We start from the raw sequence: 26,334 nt of genomic DNA on the forward strand, positions 1-26,334 counted from the left end.
AATGGAGTTGGTCACTAAAAAAAATCCACTTCCATTATGTGGAATTGGTTTGGATTTTTTTCAACTAATGAAGGGCAAGCAAATGTTTTGTGCAAAGTTTGCACAGAACAGGTCAGCACGTCGGGTGGCAACATGACGAACCAGTTCAATCATTTGAAGAGGAAGCATCCCAAACAATATGCTGAGAGCCAAACAGCGAGGGGCCCAGTGGCACCGCAGGCGGAGGCAGGAGCTAATGTAAGACCGAAATAGTCAACATTAACACAGACATTTAACAAAGGCACTCCTTCTGACAAGTGAAGCAAGCGATGGAAAGAGGTAACAGAAGGAATTACATTTTATCTTGCAAAAGATATGGTACCTTTCAAGACGGTAGACAACGAGTGGTTCAAACGCCTGCTTAGAGTAGTTGACCCGCGGTTCGAGGTGCCTAGACGAAAATACTTCAACAGTGTCATGCCACATCTCTACTCTGAATACCGAGGAAATATCTGTTTTTTCACTTTTCAATTTAAGATCGTGATAAAATCGAAATCATGATTATATTTTTAAAAAATCGTGATATGATATTTTTGCCATATCGCCCACTCCTACTTTCACTATTTCTTTACAACCTATCTATTGTGTAATTGTCCAATCATGTATGCTTAAACAGGCATATTGATTTTCTCCAACCATCATTTTAGTCACCTCATGTCACTTTAAAACAAGTAACTCTGTTGTTTCTCTGTTGGTTTCAGACTGGTTCTATGTCTCAGGTTCTGAGGTTCAGACTATGGACGTCCAGTCGGGTCAAAACGTCACACTCACATGCTCTAATGTTAACCAGTATGATACTGTGATAATGTGGTTCAGAGTGGTCGATCAAACGTCAGATGGTTATATCTGTACTATGGACCCATCTGGCAAAGTTAAAACAACGAGTGATCGATTCCGAAATGAAAAATATGAAATAAGCTCTAACAGCTCCTCTGTCTTTCTCACAATCAAGTCAGTGGATTCATCAGACTCTGGGTTGTATGTCTGTGGAATTCTCAGAGCTGGAAATCTACTTTTAAGTAGGACACATTTAAATATTCATGGTAAGTGTTTTGTAAAGTGGCCTGATGGTAACATGGACAGTAAATGTAAACATGCCAATTTCCTAAATAATTTGTGTCTCAATTTTCTTCTTGTAACTTGTCTTTGTTCCAAAGAGTCTGAAATGGTAAAGCTGGTGAGTGTGGGCCTGGGTGGACTGACTGTTGTCCTTGTAATGGTCATCATTGGTCTGGTTGTTCAAATCATGAAGCTCAAAAAAGGTACTTAGTATTTTATTTTATACTATATACTAAAACGTAGTTCATGATCATTAACCAGATGTTTTTTTTCTGTCACTCAGCTCAAGAAGAACAGAATGCAGAGGAAAGTCAGGTGAATGCAACACTAACATTTACTTAGTTTAGTAAAGCTTAACCCAAATCAGCCTCTACAGGTTTTGCTGGTCTGTGATACATTGTATGTACAGTATGTACTGTATAGAGGGTACGCATTGACGTCACTGCCACCCAGGGCCACACTCCACTGAGTGGCAAAAACATGGAAAAAGTGCAAAAGTAAATACAGCAACAGTGTGGATTAGATTTCTTGGGAGAAGAACAGGAGGAGAGAAGAACTACTCTGGTAAAGTTGCCATCGAAAATGTCTGAAATGTTTTCACATCAAGAAGTGTCACAAAAAAATAAATCAATCAGCAGGTAAACAGTCGCACTGCATGTTGAGAATCTCCTGATCTGAACTGTCCTCTATAGATATGACATGTCCCAGAATGCAGAGGAGAAAGGTTTTTAGTCAAGTTGACATGAATCTGGTCAATAAAGCTACATCTATGAAGTCAAGGACCTGCAACGCTACATCGAAACCTACAGAAAAATAAGTTGCAAGCTTTCTGGATAAAATCAAGCATGCAAACTCGAGAATTGCTGTGCTCTATGTAGCTCCAATACACTCAGAAGATTTTGTCCCTATGTGTCTAAAAGATGGCTATCCTACTCCATTGGGAGTACATCATAAAGACAAGAATGCTGCTTTGACATACAGCAAACTTGAATTGAAAAATGTGACGAGGTGTTTGAGAAGTTGAGAGGGCTTTTTAAAAATTATGGCATACATACAGATGTGGCACGACAACAGCTTCCAAGTTTGGTGATGTATCATGGGTAATGAAAATCAGCAAATTACTTGTGAAAGTCATACGCTACCCAGTGTCAGCGAAGTTTACAACTGCAGTAACAAGGTACTATAGACAACATGGACAAATTATGAAATTGTAAAGTTGTTCTATATTTCAAGAATTGAGCTAGTGAATGATAGAGTCTCTAATAAAACCAGATGCAATGTGTGTGTATATATATATATATATATATATATATATACATATGTATATGTATGTCCTAATTCAAAACTAATGTTATGTTGTATCAAATATATTCAGGTGGGGCATTCAACCAGAAAAGAAGGTGAAGGAGCGATACACTCAGACCATGTAATGAAGACGCATCAATTCTGAAGTAACTACCACTGGACTCAACATTTCACAATACAGCTGTGGCTCAGACTGCCTGGAAATCAAATGCCCCTACTCGGCAAAAGACAAGACAGTGGTTGAAGTGACATCAAAAGAAGAAGACTTTTCTTTCTTGGTCACTTCTTCGCCTTCAGATACAATGTTGGAACTTAACAGACAACACAAATACTACTTCAAGTGCAGTGCCATACTCATGTGACAAACTCATTGTACTGTGACTTTGTGCTTGGACGCCTTCAGAATTGTATATAGTAAGAATAACTCCTGATTTAAAGTTTGAAATATATGCTATGTAGGCAACAATGTTTTTCAAGTATGCAGTGCTGCCAGAAATAAGTGGTTTATGGGAAATGCAGTACCAAGTCTTGGTGCACCATCTGATCTGTAGGACTGCTGAAATTGTTTTAAACTCTGAAGACTGCTTTTAAGGTTTACAATTAACCTTTAGTCACCTTCATCTGATGACTGCATGCTTCACATGCCCTGTACACAATTAATGTTCACTTTAATCGGAAGGCACTATGGATTCACACAGATTACATAAAACACAGCATGTTAACATAATCTTGTCTATAACGCTGTCCTCCACTTTACCATTTTGTTCCACTCCAATGAGACTTTCAGACAGTGTTGGGCCTACCTCAACATTTTGATTACTCTTTCAACCTGGATTCTCAAGTGTGAATGGAGGTGTTAATTCCGCACAGAAGAACACCTCCTGGTAGGAGCTTTGCTTTGCTTTGCTAAGCACGACCACAACACCTCACGCCGGTTAACATCGTCCTTTTTGAATCCAAAATACCTCGAAATAACGGAGGATGATTTATGTTTTGGCACCAAGTCTGATCTGCACCGCCACCAGCCGCATTATGTTCCACATTCATTTTCCTCCTTCCTTTTTAATTTCCCCGCTGTGTCTGTAGTTTGTGTCTCTGTCTCCCTCACTCCCGCCCTCATATGTTTGTCATTGGTTGGCTTCAGATGTTGATCCACAGCAAGCATGAAATAAGGTTTGTGGTTGGCTGGCCTTAGCAGTGCATTCAAGGGCAATTTGTTGTGACTGCCAGAGCTGTACATGTGGGGCAAGCGCGGGGAGGGAAACCTATATTGTCTATATCGTTGCTTTTTCGATATTAATATCTTGAATGCTCCGATAACGATATATCGTTCAGTCCTAGTTTGCAGTTGCTCCAAGTTTGGGTTCCAGTGTTTAAATCAGGCGGAGGCTCTATGGACATTTCAAAGCAGCCAATTATGCTTACATAGTTCTTAAAAAATGTCAGAAAACACATTGGTAAGGTATACCTTAGGTCTTCTCTTTCTGGCCACAATATTAGGAGATGAAGCCTGATTGTCATGACATGTATCCAACAGTGAAAGACTCTTGATACTGTTAATGGTTGATCTCAATAAGATAGCCTAAAAAGTAAAAGATGCTAATGCTACCGAGAAGTCACTTAAGGTATGACTTCATCAAAAAAAATAGATTACCAGACACAAAATGTGAACCTCAACACCAGTTTTTGGTGCCTGGATTCTAGTCGTTTCTTTGTAATGCAACGATCCATTTATTTCTCTTTTCTATACTTCTTTTAAGATATCTCCATCTGCTTTTCAAATGTGTTGGTGCAGTCATGTATGGAGTCGCCATTTTGAAGTGGCGTCATCAAACACGTCATGGGGTTGGTTGGATCCTTCAGCTGCTGAAGAGAGTGAAGCATTTCTGATTGAAATAAAATGGAAAGACATGTCGAGTCTGCTACAAATACACTCCGTTCAAGAAAAGGTGGGGCCGGTGGTTTGGGGAAAAGAAACTGAACTGAGTGAATTAGTCATGAAAAACACTGTTCTTCAACAGAGTGCAGCTATCATTCATTTATACATTTGATTTGCTGTTGTTTTAGACATATTGCTCATGTCTAAAATAAGTGAATTGGCTAAATTTATATGGACCAAATCAAAATGTTTACTGTGATCTGATTGTGATTCAATTCCAGGTTGGTTTTTAAAAGAAAAAAAAAAAAAAAAAAAAAGTCACCTTCAGGGATTTCCTGGATGGACGGGTAGCACTTTGCAATAGAAAAATATTCTGCACGCTCCTCAAACGGGAGACAAGACGACTAGGAATGATAATAGAATTGAGGATAATATCTGGATTATCTAATGTAGTAGTGCTTTGGAAAACCTGAAAGAATGGTAAGAATATTTGTTCAGAGGTTACATCCGCTCTGTCTGAGTAATCAGTGTCAGGACTGATGTGAGTTATACTTTCAGGCCCAAGTGTTTGATTGTTGTGCTTGCTTTCTAATTTATTACAGTCATTTGGCTGCTGTATCTTCTAGCCAAGCTTCATCCGATGTCTATATTGTAACAGTGATATTAAGGCTGTGGATTATCTAATGTTTGCATCAGTGTGAGGGCTCTTTATCTTCAGTGCCACTAGCAAGAGCATAAGGACTATTCCTTGTTTATGGGGCAGTTTATGAATCTTGAATTCATTTATGAATGAATGAGTATTTTTGCTCTCAGCTTTAATCATGTAAAGTTATTTTTTACTTTTTTACTTGTCTCCTCAAGTCTGGTTGCTCCTCTGTGTCCATCTTTGATGGTCTTTTGCCATATGTGTTTTACTATATTTAACAAACTTCATACTTCAGTGTGTGTTTTTCACTCAACATATCTTTCACTGACTAAAAAAACCTTTGTTCTACTATCTATTTTTCACTATCCATCTTCCTCTAGCTCTCTTTTCTACTGCTATGGGAATCACTGAGTTAATCAATCCATTGACATCACAGGCCACAGTACAGCAAGGTGGCAAGTTGAGGTTTGTGTGTTATATATTTTTGATGGGAGCGGAACCCCATCTATCAAATGCTGTTAACTTGGCTGAATGTGTCATTTCCCCTTTAGTACTAATCAGGGCCGTGGAGAATGTGAAAAAACTGATTTTCCCTAAATCCAACTCTAACTGGACAACTTAACTGTATGTAAATGCGTTACTCCAACTAATATCAGATTTCTCCTTATCCGACTAAGACACCCAGATAATGCGATTGGAAATCGTTTTTCTCCAGCGTGGAGACACCTTAATCCAAGTTAAAATACATGTACACACAGATACACACAAATACAGACAGATGTGTGTGCATGCTTCACAACCACTGTGCTAGCGTATGACCCCGGAGCAAAAACATCCAAGAAAGCTGGTTGCAGAAGAAGGTGGTAAACAGAGCGTCAGAAGTAGTATGCACATTACATACGAGATTAAAAAAGCTAGACAATTATGAATCTTATTGTTGTCCGAAATGCTGGTCTGCTACATGAATGACTCCAGTTGTTTATTATGATATAATAGGTCTGTAGGCTTTATTAACCTGGTGAAAACACAAATATTGCCACCTAGTCTGGAGGAGGAGGACATGTTTCTGTCAGTTACTAAATTTCCTCCTTTACATGTAAACTGGGACAAGGGCTGCATTCAGAAAGATTTGAGCATAGCTCAATTAAGCTCTGCATGTAAACGTACTGACTGATCCACACACAGCATTCAGAGGATCATTCACTAATAAAGCATGTCAAACATTCACCACAGGTGACTTTTCTACAATAAATTGTAAACATTTCATATTATCCTTGTTACTATGTTTACTCGAAATACAAAGTTCCTATCTCAATGCGTGCGTCTACAGCAGCCTAACCCTACAATTAGCAACATGAAGACTGCTGAGGTTATATTTAGAGCTGAGAAAATTACTCTTCTACCAGAGAAATTAGGAGAACATGTGATGTCTTTATTTAGAATGTGATCATTGGTTGTAAACACTATCGTTTGAAAATCACTGATTCTGCAATGATACAACCTCAATAGACACTCACTGCCCTCAAAGCAACAGGGTAAGGAACACAAACACCCCGCCTCTTTACTTTAAAAGCTCACCCTTCCTGGGTTCACTACATTTACGGACATTGCAGAGCTCCAGTCATACTCACAACCATGAACTTCACCCTGATAACAGCTTTTAGTCTCTGCAGCCAACAAGAGCAAATCAAACCAAAATATTTACTCTGATCTGATTCAGAGAATCAGAATACAATTCAGGTTTTGTCATGGCCCAAAGAGCCAGGTTGTGACATATGATTAGAGTTTAATAAAGAGGGAGCTGGTAAAAACAATGAGAACTGTCTGGACTTGCTCAGTCTGAAGATACAAGATGTGGTCTGAACTCTGCCAAGGTCAAAATGTTGAGACCTGTCAACTGGTATCTTTCTAGAAATGGGATCTGAAAGGACGCATTGAACACTGGTAGACTCTTATCCGTAACACCTATGTATGTGAGTCGTTCAGTACCATGGTCAAATTATTCCATGTGCACATTTAGTGAAGCATGAAAAAGAGATGAGGGTCATGTACAAAGACTTGCACGGATTTCCTACTAAAAATGGACGTACGCTCAGAACCACAAAAACACTGCTCGACCAAAAATCCTGATGTATGAAGAATCCGCCAATACACATGAATCCGAGCACTTTTCCCTTATGTCCCAATCAAGCACACATGGTGGAGTACCCCTCCCTCCTCTAAAAAATTGGGCCGATTTGCAAGGGATTCTCTGACATTTTACCGGAGGTCTCACATGTGTGTGAGGCTGTCAGTGATGTGAGGTCAGAATCAGAAAAGCATGCATCCGTTAAATTGAAAAAGAAGTGGATATGAAGCGGGGGAAGTCTGCTAATACAGTATTATGACAGTTTCCCAGCTACCTTCTAAGTGTCGCCAAAGGATCAGCATCAGTAGATACGGCCATACGCATCCGATGAAGTCGGCGTGAGACACCGCACATTTCCACGGTCATTTCACTGTTAATGTGTCTGAACTCTGTGGCAAGGAAGAACTAACACCTAACGTTTTGGCGTATGCACCCTTTGAACGCAAGGCCACGCACCTTTCTACAACATTTTGCTCTTGATACATCTGAATTTTGCTGTGAAAAAGACCGCACACAACTTTGCACATGAGGACAAGGACCTCAGCTCAGCAGAAATGTCAGCTCCACTCAGGCTCCACTTTGCCCACTTTAGAATAAGACACAAGTCAGATTCTGCCAAGATGTGGACAGCCAGAGCCACCACACTGAGCTTCAAAAGGACTCTTCAGGAAATGGTTGACATTGCAGAGGGCTCAGACTATGGGCCTCATGCATAAATGTTTTCTTATATTTCTCTCACATTCATCCTACTAAAAGCAGTAAGACGCAAAAAACACAATCATATGTGGGATTCATGAAACTCAAGATGACGAGTCAAGTCTGCACGAGTAGTAAGATAGCGAGAAAAAAAGCACCTAGGAACATTTATTCTAGTTTGTACAGTGGTATCACACGTCCAGAAAAATACAAAGCCCTCTACATCAGTAGTGCAGTTAATATCATGCGCAAATAAAGTACTTGAATCTGATAAATAAAGTTACTATAACTTAAGATCGAGAACTAGACCACACCCCATATAATTTTTTTTCCTGCACTTACGTATAAAACTGTGTCCTTACTCTCTCCATCTAAGTTCTCAACCCTCTCTATCCCTCTCTTGTCTTCCTCTTCAACCTGTCATTACCAGAATCAGGAAACAAGGATTCAAAGTTTCCTTAGTTGTGCCTCCGGGCAGTATTGGCTGCAAATATCGGCTCAGAAAAATCAGCAGCACGTGTTGGGCAGCACTTCTTTTCTCTCCATCAAAGTCTTTTTAGGCAAACAAACATACAATTAGTGTTTAATAGAGAAGGAGCTGGTAAAACACTGACATGTCTGGATTGGCTCATTGGCATAATCTGAACTGTTAACAGGAAGAGAGCACGTGATCTGAGCCCCAACTCTTGTATACACCATTAGTCAGGTGCCAATCAAAGGACGTCTTACCTTCAGCTTTAAATCACAACTACACACCACAAAATCCCTTATGTTTCCATGTACAATTACAAGATACATCATCATAGCAAAACAACTAGGCATCTACATGCAGTATGAGGTCAGAAATGACTGAACTTGTCATTTGGTTCTTGAAGAATAGTCTATCCAACCACAATAAGAGGCAGGATGCCTGCATTAGCGGTGATCATGTTAGTCACACCACAACTGTCCAGAGTCTGACAGTTACATCGAGATCAGCATCTGCAACAGTGTGTGAGGTTTACATTCGTTGTTTGACAGGAAGAGACAACACCATGTGGTCTCAACACAACCAAAGCAAAGACTGTGAGGCTTGTTAGAGCAAAGGTGTCTTAAACAGGCAACTGAAGCCATTTCAACCAGGAAACAAGAGAATAACTCCCCATTGTTCGTCTCAAAGACACTCAGTATCATTCATCAGTTTAATATTCTTAACCCTGTTCTTATCATTAGTATTGTCTGGTCCAGGAAGTAAGTCCACAAAGCACTTCGATTAGATGGAAAATATTTCATTCAACAATAACTATAAGCATGCTGACCATTAAGTCAATATTCATCATATCAACTTCTGTTGTAAACATAGACTAAAGAATAATTAAAAAGTGAAGGATGTGGCATCTAGCTTGTTCTTGAAGGCATTTATGTGGTCAGTTTAACCAACGGTTCATGTAAAACCCGCCCGCCTCTTTTGACTAAGAGCGGCTTCACTGGGACACAGTTCATAGGTGGACACTGCTTCCCTGCAGTCATACACAAGATGAAGAACTTTACCTTGATCGCAGCTTTACTTCTCAGCAGCTTTAGTGAGTATAGCCTCATAACTAAGTCACAAGAATGTTAATTTCAAGTCTATTCAAAGAAATTGTTTACCCGCATTTTAATACACTGAGCTGTTGTAACTGTTGTTTTTCTATATGTTTCAGGTTGGATCTCTATATTGGGTTCTGAGTCTATGATTGTAGAAGTCCAGGCTGGTGAAGTAGTCACACTGACGTGCTCCAAAATGTCCAACTCTAATTCTGTAACATTCTGGTTCAGACTGATCAACAGAAGTGAGGTTAGCTGTATCTCAGTTATGTACAGTGCCGACAGCAGTGTTGCATACTGCGATGGATTTGAAAAGAGTGCATTTGAAATGAGTTCCAACGCCTCTACTGTGTTTCTCAAAATCAATCCGGTGGATTTATCCGACTCTGGACTGTATTTCTGTGGATTTTACACAAATGGGCTGCCACTTTTCAACATGATACAGCTTAATGTTAAAGGTAAGAACAGTCTTTTAAAAATCTAATACTTTCATATTTCTTGATACTTACAGAATATATTTTCTGTTTCTTAAAAGAAAACAATGAATTTGATGATCACATCGACTGCGAGTCTCAAAGTAAGATTCCTGTCTATGCACCAATCTAAAACAGGATCTCAGACAACCACATAAAACACTGAGTCTAATTTAATCACTGTCAGTTACAGAAAAGGGTCATGAAAATACAAAGCTGATGAGTCCAACTCTGGGTGGTCTGAGTGTTTTCCTCCTAATGATCATCATTGGTCTGGTAGTTAAGATCAAGAAACTTCAGAAAGGTAAGTTTTGAGAGCTACTGTCTCTAATCAATCAATATCTGACATTGACATCTTAGCAGGGTGGCATGTTTTTATCATCTGCTTAATGGTTTCAGATCATCTGCACAAAACTTTATCAATACTTGAACATGCATGACTGCTAATGTTTTTATCACCCAGTTATAAATACCTTCACATGTAAAATTTGTCAACTCAAAGGAAATTGAGAAACATGATTATTCAAATCTTACAAGGGTTAATAACAATTCAGTTCTTTTGATCCTGATATAAATGTCCTCAGTTTAAGACGCCACCATGATTCATGCAATTACTATAATCAGTAGAACAAATGCGTAATTAGCACATAGGATTAATATTTACAGATGTGTTGAAACATATTCATAGTCACAATGCTATGTTTACAATGGTGATGATTACTGCATTCGCAGGAGAATTTGCATCAAACAGAAGTTCTGCAGTTATGCAATATGTGCCAAAGTGCATGCATCCATCCAAAATATTCGGTACAAATTGTTATCCTCAGTCAAACTTCCCTTGATCTTTTATGTCCAATGTGCAAAAAACGATTTGTTTGGTTTTGTTTTCTCCGGCCCGGGTCGCGGGGGGAGCAACTTTAGAAGGGAGGTCAAGACAGCCCTCTCCCCGGCCACTTCAACCAGCTTTATGTTTTTTTGTTTTTTGTCCAAATAACTATTTCAGAAATCCTTTTCTGTCTACATACTTTCCGTTCCAGAATGACAAAGCCTAGAGCAAAATTTCTACCTGGAATCTTTTGGCAATGCAGTTCTTGTCCATCCTATCCCATGTCTACTGATAGCCTGATAGTAGGATTAAGCCTGTACAGAGACTGTGGCAGTTCTATTTAACTTGTATGACTCATACTGCAAGTTTAATTTTATTTTGTTGGCCCTCATTCACCACCAGAATCTTCATATTCTCTGTTCACTTTATACATGTCTGGTCACATTGGTTAAATACCAAGCCCCAGGTTGGCTTGTCCAGTGTCAACACCAAGTCCTCTACAAGACGGTTTTATCTTCAGACAGAAAGAGAGAAAGGGTGATTTTAAAGCTAACATTTCACTACTGACTTAATGGATTGAATTATTTACGAATATACAAGTTTGATCACACAAAGGACTGTGTTTAAATAAAAATATGATTCTAGTTCGATTGAATCTTCATTTGAAAGAGGCAATACTGGTGAATAATATCCTTGGATTGACTTTGGTATTGAATTTAGGCCAAATCCTTCTGCATGAAAAGTTTTGAAAGACCATACAACAAGATCAGTTCATGTGTGAGGGAGATCTTAAACACAGAAGTTAAAACTAAGAATAAAAACTAGAATACTTTTTTAATATTTTTCCATTCTGGTTCTTCAGTACCTATACAATATGTTGTTTGTGGTTTACCCTCAGCCACTTCTTGTAACAGTAACGTGATACCACCTGGACTACCCCTAACCTAGAGACAGAACCACAGCTCCTCATTGTTTTCTATCGTTCTTTTTTCTCATCTTTTCTTTGATGGCTTGTTGACAAGTGTAGTAGTCCTCTCCAGATATTCTGAAACATTTTGTTGCCCATAAACCACCACCAATTGAACATAACCTACGACACTGAGTGCCTATTTGAATTTTTTTTGTCAATGAGTGTGCCAGTATCAACAGTAGCATAATGTTAAAATATGACACAAAATACAAGAACATTTCCAACATACCTGGAATTTTATTCCATCCACAGGCCACACTAAATCATATTTGAAAGATATGTTCCCATTCACAAAAGGGGCCTGGATGTAATTTTAAAGCACTGCTTTCAGAACCTTGTTTAAAATATATTGCACTGAGTGGAAATGCAGAGACTACGGTGCATCAAAAACTAAATCTCTATTACATCAGAACGAAAGAGCCACAACATTTCAAATACATGGGCAAACAGCAACATGTTTAAGTAAAAATAAGTGTGGGCTGAGGCTAAAACAAATCCACAGATGCCTACCAGTCAGTGTGACTTTTAGTTGTAAACATGCCTCAGAGTGGTCCATCGTTAAACGACTGCGGGTGGGGCTGAGCATGTTTTTCATGTGTGAGAATACCTGCTCACAAAGATATGTTGCCCCGAAGACTGACAAGAGAGCCAGTGCAATGTTCAAGAGACAGCTGAAAAGATGTGCCGTCTGTTGTCACTGCAAACACGTTCCTGATGTTAATCCCTCGTTCCTCAAAATGTTCAGTTAACACCTTGGGTGCGTCTTCACCTTTTGTTGTGTCAGGCATTACATTGGCTTCAGACAACATAGTTCCTCTCTCACAGATGAATGGGAGTATCTTGCCATTATGACTGCCAAACGCAGGACGTCATTCACGTCCACGCTTTCATCCAGTGCTATGCTTAATACAATAGCATTTTTTAAGCTGTTTGCTGCACTCTGACATTTTCTGCCATTTCATCAATACGTCGCTGACCACTTCTAGCTGACATGAGGATGTCCTTTATACTTGTCTTGATTGTTTCTTTGTTTGGCAAGTTTTCAAAAAGTATCCGAGCAACTGAGAAAAGCCTCCTTTATATATTTGCCATCTGTGAAGGGCTTTCCATGTTTAGCAATGCAATGAGCAATACGATAGCTAGCTTCTGTGCTGTGATTTTGAATTAATGTGAGTTAATGTTAATCAAATTTCCAAATTGATAGTTAAAAACTGATACAGAGACTGTAGTTTCAATTCGATTACTGGTCTCCATTGTGGTTCCCTGGAATTATTAAAGTTCAAATTCTCATAATTAATAATCTTAAGTAATCCTTGCATCAATTATTAATATTAATATTATTATTATTGTCATTATTATTATTATTAGTTCCCTGAAAAATTCTGCAACCTTCACTGCAATGACATAAATAATGCAGGGTATGGGGTGTCCTGGCACCTCATCTGGCTTTTTGTAGAAATGTGAAACTTGAGTGTGATCCTGACCACTGTGTCACTTCTCCACTTAGTGGTGAGCTTTAGCATGGTTTTCCAAATAAGAAAAGGTTATTTCTTCCACTCCAACTTCATCATTCTAGAATGTGATTTCTATTCAACATTGTGTATCATGTTTGATGTGGAAATAATACAAAACTTATTTCTTAAATTAAGTGAGCAAAGTATGTTAACTAACTGCAGATTCATTGTCTCTTCATGTAGCTGCTAAAGTAGAAGAGCAGGATCTACAAGAGCATGAGGTGAGTTCATTTTAATATCGCCAATTGTTGTTTATCTCACAAACAAAATGATGTGTGGACTTATTTTCAGATTCCGAGCTCTGATGAGCTGAAGGCAGGAGTACCAAGTCTATACTCAACCACAATGAGACACAGGAGGCCTGCATCAGAGAAAGAACTGAAGACTCATGTCATTTACACTTACTGCTAATTTAATCGAAGGGTGGCACTGAATCTATTGCTTTCATCATAGTAATCTGCTGTTGTGTTTGCCTGCATTCTTGAAAAAAAAAAAATATTTTTGTTTACATTGTGTTTTTAAATTCATATGCAAATATCTGTTTTAAGAAACGGATGACTGTTCAGAGTCTATGACAGTTAAATCGAGATTAGTATTTGCATCAGAGTGTGGGGTTTACATTCCTTGTTTGACAGGAAGAGACAACACCGTGTGGTCTCAACACAACCGAAGCAAAGATTGTGAGGCTTGTTAGATCAAAGGTTTCTTAAACAGGCAACTGAAGCCATTTCAACCAGGAAACAAACTCAACTCACCTCATAGATGCTCAATATCGTTCATCATTCATCAGTTTAACATTCTTAACCGTTTTACTGTCATTAGTATTGTCTATCACCCACTACTCTGACTATCTAAAACCGTGAAAGACTATTTACACATTATGTTTCGTACACTGATATGTTAACAAAAACATGGCTCCAACTGAACAATGCTTCGACTAGAAACTCTGAAAAAAAGCAAACATTCACAAACTGAGGATATGTACTGAATCTTCTGAATATTACATTGATCAAAATATCTGACAAAACATTTGTTTTGAAGCACTTCTATTACATGTGAGAATGTATTCTGCTGTCAAAAAAAAATTAAAATAATTTAAAGTTCAAAAATTTGTCATCTAGCTTGTTCTTGAAGGCATTTATGTGGTCAGTTTAACCAACGGTATATGTACAACCACCCGCCTCTTTTAACTGAAAGCAGCTTCACTGGGACACAGTTCATAGGTGGACACTGCTTCCCTGCAGTCATACACAAGATGAAGAACTTTACCTTGATCGCAGCTTTACTTCTCAGCAGCTTTAGTGAGTATAGCCTCATAGCTGTTAACGTTAATGTTAATGTTAACTTCACGTCTATTCAAAGAAATTGTTTATCCTCATTTTAATACATTAAACTGTTGTAACTGTTGTTTTTCTATATGTTTCAGGTTGGATCTCTATATTGGGTTCTGAGTCTACGATTGTAGAAGTCCAGGCTGGTGAAGTAGTCACACTGACGTGCTCCAAAATGTCCAACTCTAATTCTGTAACATTCTGATTCAGACTGATCAACAGAAGTGAGGTTAGCTGTATCTCAGTTATGTACAGTGCCGACAGCAGTGTTGCATACTGCGACGGATTTGAAAAGAGTGCATTTGAAATGAGTTCCAACGCCTCTACTGTGTTTCTCAAAATCAATCCAGTGGATTTATCCGACTCTGGACTGTATTTCTGTGGATTTTACACAAATGGGCTGCCACTTTTCAACATGATACAGCTTAATGTTAAAGGTAAGACCAGTCTTCTAAAAATCTAATACTTTCATATTTCTTGATACTTACAGAATATATTTTCTGTTTCTTAAAAGACAACAATGAATTTGATGATCACATCGACTGCGAGTCTCAAAGTAAGATTCCTGTCTATGCACCAATCTGAAACAGGATCTCAGACAACCACATAAAACACTGAGTCTAATTTAATCACTGTCAGTTACAGAAAAGGGTCATGAAAATGCAAAGCTGATGAGTCCAACTCTGGGTGGTCTGAGTGTTTTCCTCCTAATGATCATCATTGGTCTGGTAGTTAAGATCAAGAAACTTCAGAAAGGTAAGTTTTGAAAGCTACTGTCTCTAATCAATCAATATCTGACATTGACATCTTAGCATTGTGGCATTTTCTAGAGTTTTATCATCTGCTTAATGGTTTCAGATTATCTGCACAAAACTTCATCGATGTGTTGGAGCATATTCATAATGACAATACCAACTTAACCTGATATTTACCCTGTTCACGTGAGAATTTGCATTTAACCAAAATTCTGAAGATAAATGTGTGAATAAAGTGTGTGAAAGTACGTGCAGCAGTTTGTTACACCCCATTCTTAAAAAAAAAACAATGCAATAAGTCCATCAATGTCGACATATATGATGTCAAAGAAAGCAAGTACAATTTTAATCCAAGTGAGGTCCGGACCATACTTAAAAAGTAATGGAAAAAGATTGCTCTCACAAAGGACATTTAACGATAAAATGTTAGTGTAGGGATTTAGAGCGATTGTTTAATGTCTATCTAAGCAGATATTTTCTCTCCATATTCAGCTCACAATGAAGAAAAACATCTACAACAAGGCAAGGTACAGTTTCAATACTTACTTTTGCGTAAATTATTTGACTTAGCATCATAAACTGTAAGATATGTGATGACTATTATTGTTCTTTACAGACTCTGGGCTCTGAAGACTTGAACTATGCCACAGTGACATTTGCTCGCGAGGCAAGAAGAAGAGAGATGGAGTTAAATGTTGTATACGCTGCCACCAGATAGACTAAAGAAGCAAGTACACTGCAGTTCAGAGTGAAGCTGTGGTTTGCGTGACTGAGATTTCCGCTCTCTTTTAAGTTTATAGAAAACTACACTGATCAAAACATATAACCCCATTACTATTTTAAAGTAGCAGGTGTATGTCTGCACAGTCATGAAAACTGTGTTCATGTACGAATATACAAGTTTGTTCACTGTACAGCAGATAAACTGTATTAATTGAGGCAGTGAATTTGATAGGATTGCATTCATTTAAAACCCACCATTTTTGTATTTATACTTTTTTAACCTTTTTTTCCACAATTTAGTTTTTTTTGTTATAGACTGCAACTGTGTAACTGAAGACGATCTATTAAAGGCAAAACTAAAAACTAGCGAGACACATTTTTACATGCAGGCTTGGCAAGTAAGGGATTACATGTAACAGCATTACGTAATCACGATACAAAAAAAAAAAAGGCAAATGTAACACACCGCAGTAAAATGAAAAAAACATATATCAGATGTATGCAACGAGCAGCAGACAGTGTCACACGCAATGTGACACTTTACGACAAATTACAACCACCCACGCCTATACATGACTGTGGATCATGCCAGTGGGTCTATGATCATGATGTTTCCACACTGCCCATGGATCACCACTGTGGAACCGCTGAAGAAAATACGGCCATGGCTGATGAAACTACATTCACAGGGTGGAAACTCCGACACCATTTTGAGTTTTCATCTTCATCAAATAATGGCAACCACATCATGATGCAGTCTAAGTTATGCCTTCTGGCAAAGAAATGCTGTCTTTATTAAGAGACTCTACTTCAAAGTTAAAGAAACATTTACAGGTATGAAAACAAACGGTATGTTTGAACAGGAAAATCTTGTGTTCGACGTCAACGTGAAAAGGGTATTAATTATGCATGTTTGGTCTGTTTCTGCTCTCGCGCTGCAGTAGCTCTGCTCCGCTTCAAACATGAATACTAGGTATCCTTAAAATAAACAACAACCAAAAAGGACACTGATGTGGTAAATTTTGAGAAGAAAATGTTCCGAGATAATAACTTTGCTTCTCCATTATTCAGTGGGGAGTAGTAGGTAAACCCAGCGACGCTATGGCTACTACATTCTCAAGTTCATTGTGCTTGTTTATTGTTCCATTCGTTTTTTCAAAATAAAATTTGGTTAAATGATTTCAGTGTGTGTTTAAGTACTTTTTCAACATTTTGAGGATTTCAACAATACTGTGTAATAATAACGATAATTTTGGTCACAAAAATTGTGATAAATTTTCATACTGTTACATTCCTTTCCTTTCTGGTACACCACATGTAGTTTTCAGATTTTGAACAAACTCATCTACAATGTGTGTGATAATGTAACGTTCTTCTTTTCAGAGGTTAGATGAGCTGAACTACGCAGCTCTAAGTTTCCGGGGCAAAGCAAAAAGAGGCCGTAGTCTTCCATCAGAGAGAGAGATGGAGCCACACGTTGTATATGCTGCCACCAGATAGAACCAGGAAGCACCAGGAACTGCAGCTCAGCTTTGTTTTATCAACTTGCACACGTCCTTTGGCATAAATAATGTAAAATAAAGTGTAAATATTTCTGTATTAATGTTCTGGTCTTGTGTCATTCTTTCAGAACACAATGATTGTGCTTTTCTTCAAATATTTGTTTTTATTTTGTTTGGTTTTTGTCTGTGAGAAAAATAAAAGAGAGAGAGAGACCATAGTTCAAGTGTGATGGAGGAGGAGTCAAAAAAAAAGGAAGTTACTCTCAACGCTTTGAGAGGAGAGTCAGTGGGAGGAGTGAGATACACGTTATACAGGAAGAGACAGTACAGTGTGGTCTGAGAATAACTGAGGGGAAAATCATGAGCTCTGCTGAAAGTTAAACGTGTATAAATAAACTCACAACTGAATGTATCAACACTTTGAGGTGACCATCTTCTGTATATGTCAAAAATAAAGACACGACCACATATCGCACATATCAGAGAGCGAGAGTTCTGCTCCTCAGCAGGTCGGCCTTATTTGACATCTTTCAGTCACTCCACACCCCCCATCACTTTACTCAAAGCACTTTAAAAAAGAAGAGAACAGAACTCTACTGTTTTGTACATACACGGCCAAATTCTCAGTGCCGACAGACGTTCACTGAATTCATTTCATGATTGCGCAAAGACATGTGATGGATTAATAACAGGCACTCTCATGGTGAAGAGCAAAAACAACAGGACAAAGGACGATGCTAAACAAGACAAGGAGTCTACAGTCATGCTAGTTGCTCTATGAGACTGTGCTGAGGTTAGTCTTAGCTTTAAATTAATGCCAGCATGCTAACATCCCGAAAGGTCAGCAATAACAGTCATGAAGTTCATCAACAGGCTGCTGCTGAAACTTCTCAGACACACAGGAGTCAACCTCACTGTGAGGCTGGCAGAAACGTGCAAGACATATGTGGTTTCACCCAAAATCGTATTTGTGTAAACGTGGCCTAAGTTAATGACTTTCTATGGAGCAGTATGAGAAGGTAATGAACATGTTCAGTACATGACTCTAAAAATTCATTTCCAGAATCTAGGCCTTTATGACTTGAACTCTGCAGTCACTCCAAAATCTACAAAAAGCAGAAGATGTTTCATGAGGAGGAGCCTCAAAGGAGACTGGTGACTGTCAAAGTTAATCATAGTAATAGTGAAATGGTCTGCCTGGGAGGGAGGTGTGAATGAGATACACATCAGTTCACAGGAAGAGACAGTTCAGTGTGGCCTAAGCACAACTGAAACAGCACAAAGCATGAACAGATCTGCATTTGACTAAACTACATCAGCCTTCATATTTACACCTACATTTCGTAAAAAAAAAAAAATAATTAAAGAAAATAAAGATTAATGAATCAATCAACTGTTTATGACAAAGATTATCTGTGTGAGTCATAAAATCTTCACAACAGGAAGACTTCAGCCCTGACCACAAACATCAAATGACTCGCTCTTCTTTAGACAGAACAAAGCTACTTTAGAAAAACGGTTTCTCTTTTCTGATGCTTGTATACGAACAAAAACAAAACACACACGTCTCCTGATCCACGGGACAACTGAACCACTGGATTCTGTGGCAACATGGTTGTTTCTACAAGAGCCATGTAAACCAGGATTTAGCTTAGCTTTAGCCTCAAGAGTCACTTCTAATGAACACTGTACTAGTGAATGTAACAGCTACAGCATGAAGTGAATGTTAAGAAGATTTTAAATCACTGTCTGAAATTGTAGGTTGTGATCATTTTGTGTTTCATTTCTAAGTTTTCAGTCTCCTTTATGTTAGTACTTGACCCCAGTCATTACTTGACCAGCGCACACTGATGCCTGACAAATTGTGGTTCAACCTACATTTCTATTTGTATTTCTATATGTAATGTGTAGTTTTCTCCATTTAATTTAAAAATTTCTAATTCTTTCTTCTTCCTTTTGTGTCCTGACACAGTGAGCGTGCCAAGGGGCATGTTTGCATGCACATGCACAACAAGACTTGACCCCTCCCCCTGTCATTTTCCACTGTGGTGAGAACACCATGCATCAGTCAAAGCGAAAACCACAGAATGACTAGCCTTTGCCTCAGTGCAACAAAGCCACATGCAACAACTGTGCTCCTTTCACACAAAACGTGTACTTCTCGTTTTGTTAAAATATCTGCAGTGTGTAAAAATTCAGTCATCGCCTTTTAAGCCACCAGCTAAGTACACCACCATGCTTACGAATAATAAAATACAATCTATGGTTTAGCAATGTTTAGGCACAGTTTTAAATAAAATATTTCATTGTGTATCATGGGAATGCAATTCATATCCATTATATGCACCTACTCTATAACCGCACCATCAATGACACCACACAGGCAGGTAAAGCACACAGGCTTGACTGTCATATTGCTGCTGGGATAGACAAGGTACACCTTTCTCTTTACCAAATCCAAACCAAATTTCTCTTTCAAACTGACCAAAATGCAATTCAGAAAAAGACAAATACCAGGACACAGTTGTTGTCTCTGTCCTTGAACTGCAGTAGAGGCACAAAATCCATATTAAATGTGAAACCACTCTGAGGACTTGGTGGATACTAGTGTCAAAAGTTACTTCAATCACTCCAACTGAATTTGTTCAGCATCTGGCCAGAAGTGGCAGCATTGAGCACAGTACTGGTGAGTAGCACTCCAGCTGGTGAGAGAGGAAGAACCAGAGCTCCAACTCACTAACAGAGCAACTACTCTTTTAAAGTTTGTCTGTGTTTATATTTCAGTTTTTAACAACTGTGGACCAAATCTTCTGACCACAGGTGGATTCCTAGAAACCAAAATATGTGACGTGTTGACTTTACAGTTATTCAGAACCAGATTTGTTGAGCAAAACCTATCCAACCCAACCAAAACCTACCCAACCTTTCACCTAATGTTTTTCCTTACAGTCCTTGATTAGCGATTCAGATGTTCTGTTATTTGTATTCAGATTTACTAAAAGGTTCAAACTCAAAACTGAAGAACAGTGTAGACCTGATATGAAACAATCCATTTATTATTGAAAGGCTTCTGAGAAGTACACTGATTAAAAAAATAAATAAATAAAGGAACACTTTGAAAACACATCAGATATCAGCGGGGAAAATAAATCGTGCTGGATACTGACACTGGTATGGACTGGGTAATGTGTTAGGAGCGAGAGGATGCCACTTTGAAAGGCCCCCCAAAAATGATGCAGCAGGCAAGCAGTTTCATTGCAGCAACTCAAAATGCTGTAGTGCCTGTGGCCCCCATATGCGCATGCCTGACAAAGTCTAGGCATGTTCCAAATGACATGATGGATGGTCTCCTTGGGTATCTATCTTGGGGATCTGGACCAGTGCAGTCTGAGGTGCAACCTGGAGGCTGACAGGATAGTTGAAAACTTAATGTCCCAGAGGTGTTCCACGGGATTTACAGCCAGGTGCCAGTCAACCGTATCACTTCCTTCCTCCTCCAAGAACTGCCTGCATATTCCCGCGACATGAGGTTGTTCATTTCTGTGCAGCCGGAGGAAACCAGGACCCAGTGCCCCAGCGTAGGGTCTCACAGTTAGTAAGTTTACATGCACATGAAAAAACTGAATTATTGCCTTAATCGGACTATAACAGGGGAACTTAAGTGCATGTAAACACGTTACTCCGATTAAAACCGGAGTTCTTATTATCCGATTGAGACAGCCAGATAATGCGATTGGACTTCGATTTTCTCCAGCATGTATACAGTGAATCGAAGGTTTCAATCGGATAATGCATGTGTGCATGCTCCACAACCACTGCGCTGGCGTGTGACCCTGGAACAAAAAGATCCAAGAAAGCCGGTTGTAGAAGAAGAAGATAAACACAGCCATGAGAAGAACCGTCTGAGGGATAGCACGGATCTTACCTGCACCAGAAGTAGCGTGAACATACAAGATTAAAAAATGTAGTATTATCCCTATGGTTATTATTAGAAATGCCGGTCTGCCACAAGAATGACTCTTGTTTATTATATCAGTAATAGGTCAACCTAAAATCAGGCCGTATGAACGTGGTATTATCTCACTGAAAAAGACACGTATCGCCACCTAGTGTGGAGGAGGAGAACTATTATTCGATTTTCTTGCACTGCATGCAAACTGGGACAAGGACTGCAGTCAGAAAGTCGAATTTTGAGCATAGCTTGATTAAGCTCTGCGTGTAAACGCACTGAGTAGGTCCAAGAATGTCTTCCTGATACCTTATGGCAGTGAGGCACCGTTGTCTTGCGTTAATGGGTTTGTGCGTGTCTCCATGGACATTCCCTCCCCAGGCCATCACTGACCCAACACCAAACTGGTGATGCTGAGCGATGTTAAAGGTAGCATATCATTCACCACTTCTTCTCCAGCACCTTTCACATCTTTCACGTGTGCATCTCTCATCTATGAAAAGCACACAACGCAAGTGTTGGACTTGCCAATTGTGATGTTTTATGGCAAATGCCAGTTGAGCTCCAATGTGCTGGGCAGTGAGCATGCGGCCAGCTAGAGGACATCCGGCCCACAGACAACTCTAATGAGGTCTCTTTCCTATTGGCTTTGTCAATGACATTGACATTAGTGACCTGCTGGAGGTATTTTTGTAGGGCTCTGGCCATGCTTACCCTGTTTCTCTTTACACAAAGGAGCAGATAAGGGCCCTGCTGATGGGTTGAGGATCTTCTGCAATCCTTTCCAACTCTGAGAATAACTGCCTGTCTCCAGGTCTTGAGACTGTGCCAGGAGGCACAGCAACAGCATACATTCTGGCTATGGTACGTATTGATGAGCCATCCTGGAGGAGTTGTACTGCCAGTAGAACCTCTGTAGGGTTCAGGTATCACCTCATGCTACCAGTAGCAACACTGACCATAGCCAAATGTGAAACCAGGGAAAATTGTCAGAAAAAAAGGTGGGGGATGAGGTGGGGGAAAAAAAGAATTCTGATTTGAAGGTTGTCACACTGTCGCCCCTCTAGTGCACCAAAGCAGCTGAAACTGATTAAAAAACCCCTGTGCTAATTAGCTTATTAAATCAATGTTCCCCAATTTTATCTGACTTATTTGCATGGGTAAAATTCCTATATTCATTTATCCTCAAAACCAATTTTTTTTTTTTTTTTTTTTTTTTTTAAATGCACGCCTGAAAGAGCGACTATATGTACATAGCTCAGAGATGTTTACCCGTTTAGGTTATTCTTTGTGTGATACTGTTTGTTTTTCCTTATTTGTCCTGTTTTCTGTGCCAAAAACCTGTGTCGCTGTGTTTTTTTACCAATTAATTTATTATGGAGTCTTCATGTTTGGCTGTGACGTTCGGTAGAATGATCGTCTATTGGTGTATTCAAGAGAGCTGGAGAGAACTGTTCAGGCTGTTTGTGGGACAGGGAAACCACATCAGGTCGTTAATCCTGCTCCACTTCAGCAATTGCGCAGCCATTTGACCATCTAATCATTGATTGCATTGATGCGGCTTTAAGACTTCAATGAGTAGATGAAGACACAGCCCTTGGCATTAGAGTTTGCAATGTATAATTACATTTTACAGTATTTCTTCTGGCAAAGAGAGAGAGAGTTTCACATTTTGTAAAATCTTGTCACACTTGTCGAATGACAGGGAACCACATCAAGTCATTAATCTTGCTCAACATCCTCAACATCCCATTCCAGTGATTGCACAACTATTTGAGCATCTCATGACTGATTGTGTTCAATGATGGACAGTAAAAGGGGTCATGATAACTGAGAAGCAATGTTGTGATTTACACAAATGTGCATGATGTTTGTGTATATACATATGTTACCTGCAGAGGTATATTTTATTATAAGAATATTGTAATAATCCTCTTTTTTGGTCCTTACAGGGTGGGTTTTTTTGTTCCCCCTTTACATGGTTTCCTGGTTTAAGGACCTGCATGGACATTCCTTCTGCTGGGACTCTTCCTGTTCTATAAGGTGGAGGGGAAACTCAGTGTTTGTGTGTGGTTGACACTCATTGTATTTTTTTTTTTTTTTGTTCTTTTATCTTTTACCCTTAAATATTCTAAACAATACAATATACCACATAAATACCCACCTGTTGGTTGTATGAATCCTGTTCTCTTGCACTCAGTACAAATTACTAATACCCCCTTCTCCTACAGCGGGGCTAGACTTCTGATTTGCTGGTCTACGAAAATATTAACACATTGAAGACAATATATCTGTATTGCCCTGCCTTTACCACTGACAGTAGGAGCTGAGGTAGGTTGCATAAACATGAAGCTGAGAATGTGTGTCATGAACCACAGGTTCCATTTCTACAATAAATTGTAAACATTTCACATTATCCCGGATACAGTGTTGACGAAAAATACATTTACCTCAATGTGTGTACTTAGACAATTGTCTAAGTAAACTGCAACTAATGAAGTTATATTTAATACAGAGAATGTGTCTGTTCTACAATGGAAATTAAAGGAACATGTGAAATCTTAATTTAGTATATGCTCAGTGGGTTGTAAATACTATTGTTTGAACATCACTGATGCTGTAATGATACTGTCTGAATAGACACTCACTGTCCTCAAAGCAACAGGGCAACACAAACACCCCGCCTCTTTACTTTGAAAGCTTACCCTTCCTGGATTCACAACATTCACGGACATTGAAGAGCTCCAGTCATACTCACAACCATGAACTTCCCCCTGATAACAGCTTTTAGTCTCTGCAGCCTCTGTAAGTACTGACTTTAATTGTTCCTAACTTCACTCCTCAAAGTATTGTTGTATGGTTAGTCTGTTATTTAATACATTCACTTGCTACTTGACTTTCTTCATTTTATTTCCTCATTCCTCATTATTTACTTTCTCATGCCATTTTAAAACAAGTAACTCTATTGTTTCTGGGGTTTTTTTGTTTTTGTTTTTTTTTTCAGGCTGGTTCTCTGTCTCAGGTTCTGAGGTTCAGACTATAGACATCCAGTCGGGTCAAAACGTCACACTCACATGCCCTAATGTTAACCAGTATGATACTGTGATAATGTGGTTCAGAGTGGTCGATCAAACGTCAGATGGTTATATCTGTACTATGGACCCATCTGGCAAAGTTACCACAACAAGTGATCAATTCAGAAATGAAAAATATGAAACAAGCTCTAACAGCTCCTCTGTCTTTCTCACAATCAAGTCAGTGGACTCATCAGACTCTGGGTTGTATGTCTGTGGAATTATCAGAGCTGGAAATCTACTTTTAAGTAGGACACATTTAAAGATTCATGGTGAGTGTTTTGTAAAGTCTTTATTACTATTGGTACATTTTGTTTGGTAAAGTCATTTTCCACTTATGACACTTATTATGCTTTGATGTTGTCTTCACATGCCAATCACTCAAAAATAAAATCAAGAATAAAAATACCTTTATTTGTTTAAAAGTCACCGATGACCCTGATGGTAACATGGACAGTTCCAACGTAACTTTCTTTCTTGTAACTTTTTTCTAAAGAGTCTGATGAAATGGTAAAGCTGGTGAGTGTGGGCCTGGGTGGACTGGCTGTTGTCCTTGTAATGGTCATCTTTGGTCTGGTTGTTCAAATCATGAAGTTAAAAAAAGGTACTTGGGCTTTTATTTTATGCTATATTCTATAAAGTAGTTAACGATCAATAACCAGATGTTTTGTTTCCGTCACTCAGCTCAAGAAGAACAAAATCCAGGGCAAAGTCAGGTGAATACAAAGTTAACATTTATTTATTGTTCAGTAAAGCTTAACCCAAATCAGCCTCTATAAGTTTTGCTCGTCTGCGATACACTGGTATACAGTATGTATTGTAAATTCAGAAATATACATGTATTTAGCTATACATAAACTAGACATTGCAGTTTGTCCATGAAAGAGCACAAACATGTCTGACAACCGCAAAATGCTTTCTCAACATTACCTGGGACTATAATATTACTGTCAATGTTCTTTTCACAGACATGTGGCTCTGATGACCTGATCCACGGTGCAGTGACGTTTCAAAAGAGAGCAAAAAGAAGAGAACCAGAGCCAAGCACTATTTATGCTTCAACCAGATAGACTTGTTGATGTGAGGAAAAAAAATGTAATTCTGCAATAAAGATACAATATTCATTCATTGTCATTCTCTTTCTATAGATATGTTTCAGCACTTCCTTTCTCTCTGTCAAAGTCAAATAAAAAGTTTTTAAAATCAAAGATTTAAGAAATTTACTTTTCGTCATTTCCACCTGGCTTGCCCACTAAATGATTATGTCATGGGGTTGGTTGTATCCTTCAGTTGCTAAAGAGAGTGAAGGACTTTTGATGAAAATAAAATGTAAAGTCATGTCGAACCTGTTATAAATCCACTTAGATCAAACCACTGTGGGAGCCGAGTAGTGGTACCGGTAGCGGAAGTGGTGGGGCCGGTGATTTGAGGAAAAGAAACTGAACTGACTGAAATTGTCATGAAAAGTATTTTTCACCAACCTGGAGCTGTCATTTATTTGATTTGCTGCTACAGACATATTGTTCATGAATAAAATAAGCGGATCAGCATAGTTTATATGGACCAAACCAAAATGTTTACTGTGATCTGATTCAATTCCGGGTTGACTTAAAAAAAAATAAAAAAAAAATGAAAGAATAAAAAGACCTGCAGGGATTCCTGGATGAATTGACTGCACTCTGCAATAGCAACATTCTGTATACTTCTCAAACGAAAGAGATAAGTTGACTTGGGAATGATAACGGAACTGAGGATAATAACTGTGGATTTGGAGATGTAGCACTTCTTTGGAAAACGTCACGGTAAGAAATGTTTGTTCAGAGGTTATGTCTGCTCTGGCTGATTAATCAGTAGCTGGATTTACATGGAGATGTTTTTCTCATTCCAACTGAAATCATT

General features: G+C 38.7%; 1 protein-coding gene across 1 annotated transcript; it reads left to right on the forward strand.

Moving 5' to 3' along the window:
• Positions 1-23,819: 23,819 nt before the first annotated feature.
• On the forward strand, positions 23,820-25,611 carry LOC125012472. Its single transcript, XM_047592450.1, has 5 exons — positions 23,820-24,166; positions 24,366-24,707; positions 24,932-25,039; positions 25,120-25,151; positions 25,404-25,611. Exons 1-5 carry the CDS (start codon positions 24,124-24,126, stop codon positions 25,503-25,505), a joined length of 627 nt encoding a protein of 208 aa, XP_047448406.1. The 5' UTR covers positions 23,820-24,123; the 3' UTR covers positions 25,506-25,611.
• Positions 25,612-26,334: the final 723 nt, after the last annotated feature.

Source organism: Mugil cephalus, chromosome 1 (genome assembly GCF_022458985.1).
Source record: "Mugil cephalus isolate CIBA_MC_2020 chromosome 1, CIBA_Mcephalus_1.1, whole genome shotgun sequence".
Classification (NCBI taxonomy): Eukaryota; Metazoa; Chordata; class Actinopteri; order Mugiliformes; family Mugilidae; genus Mugil; species Mugil cephalus.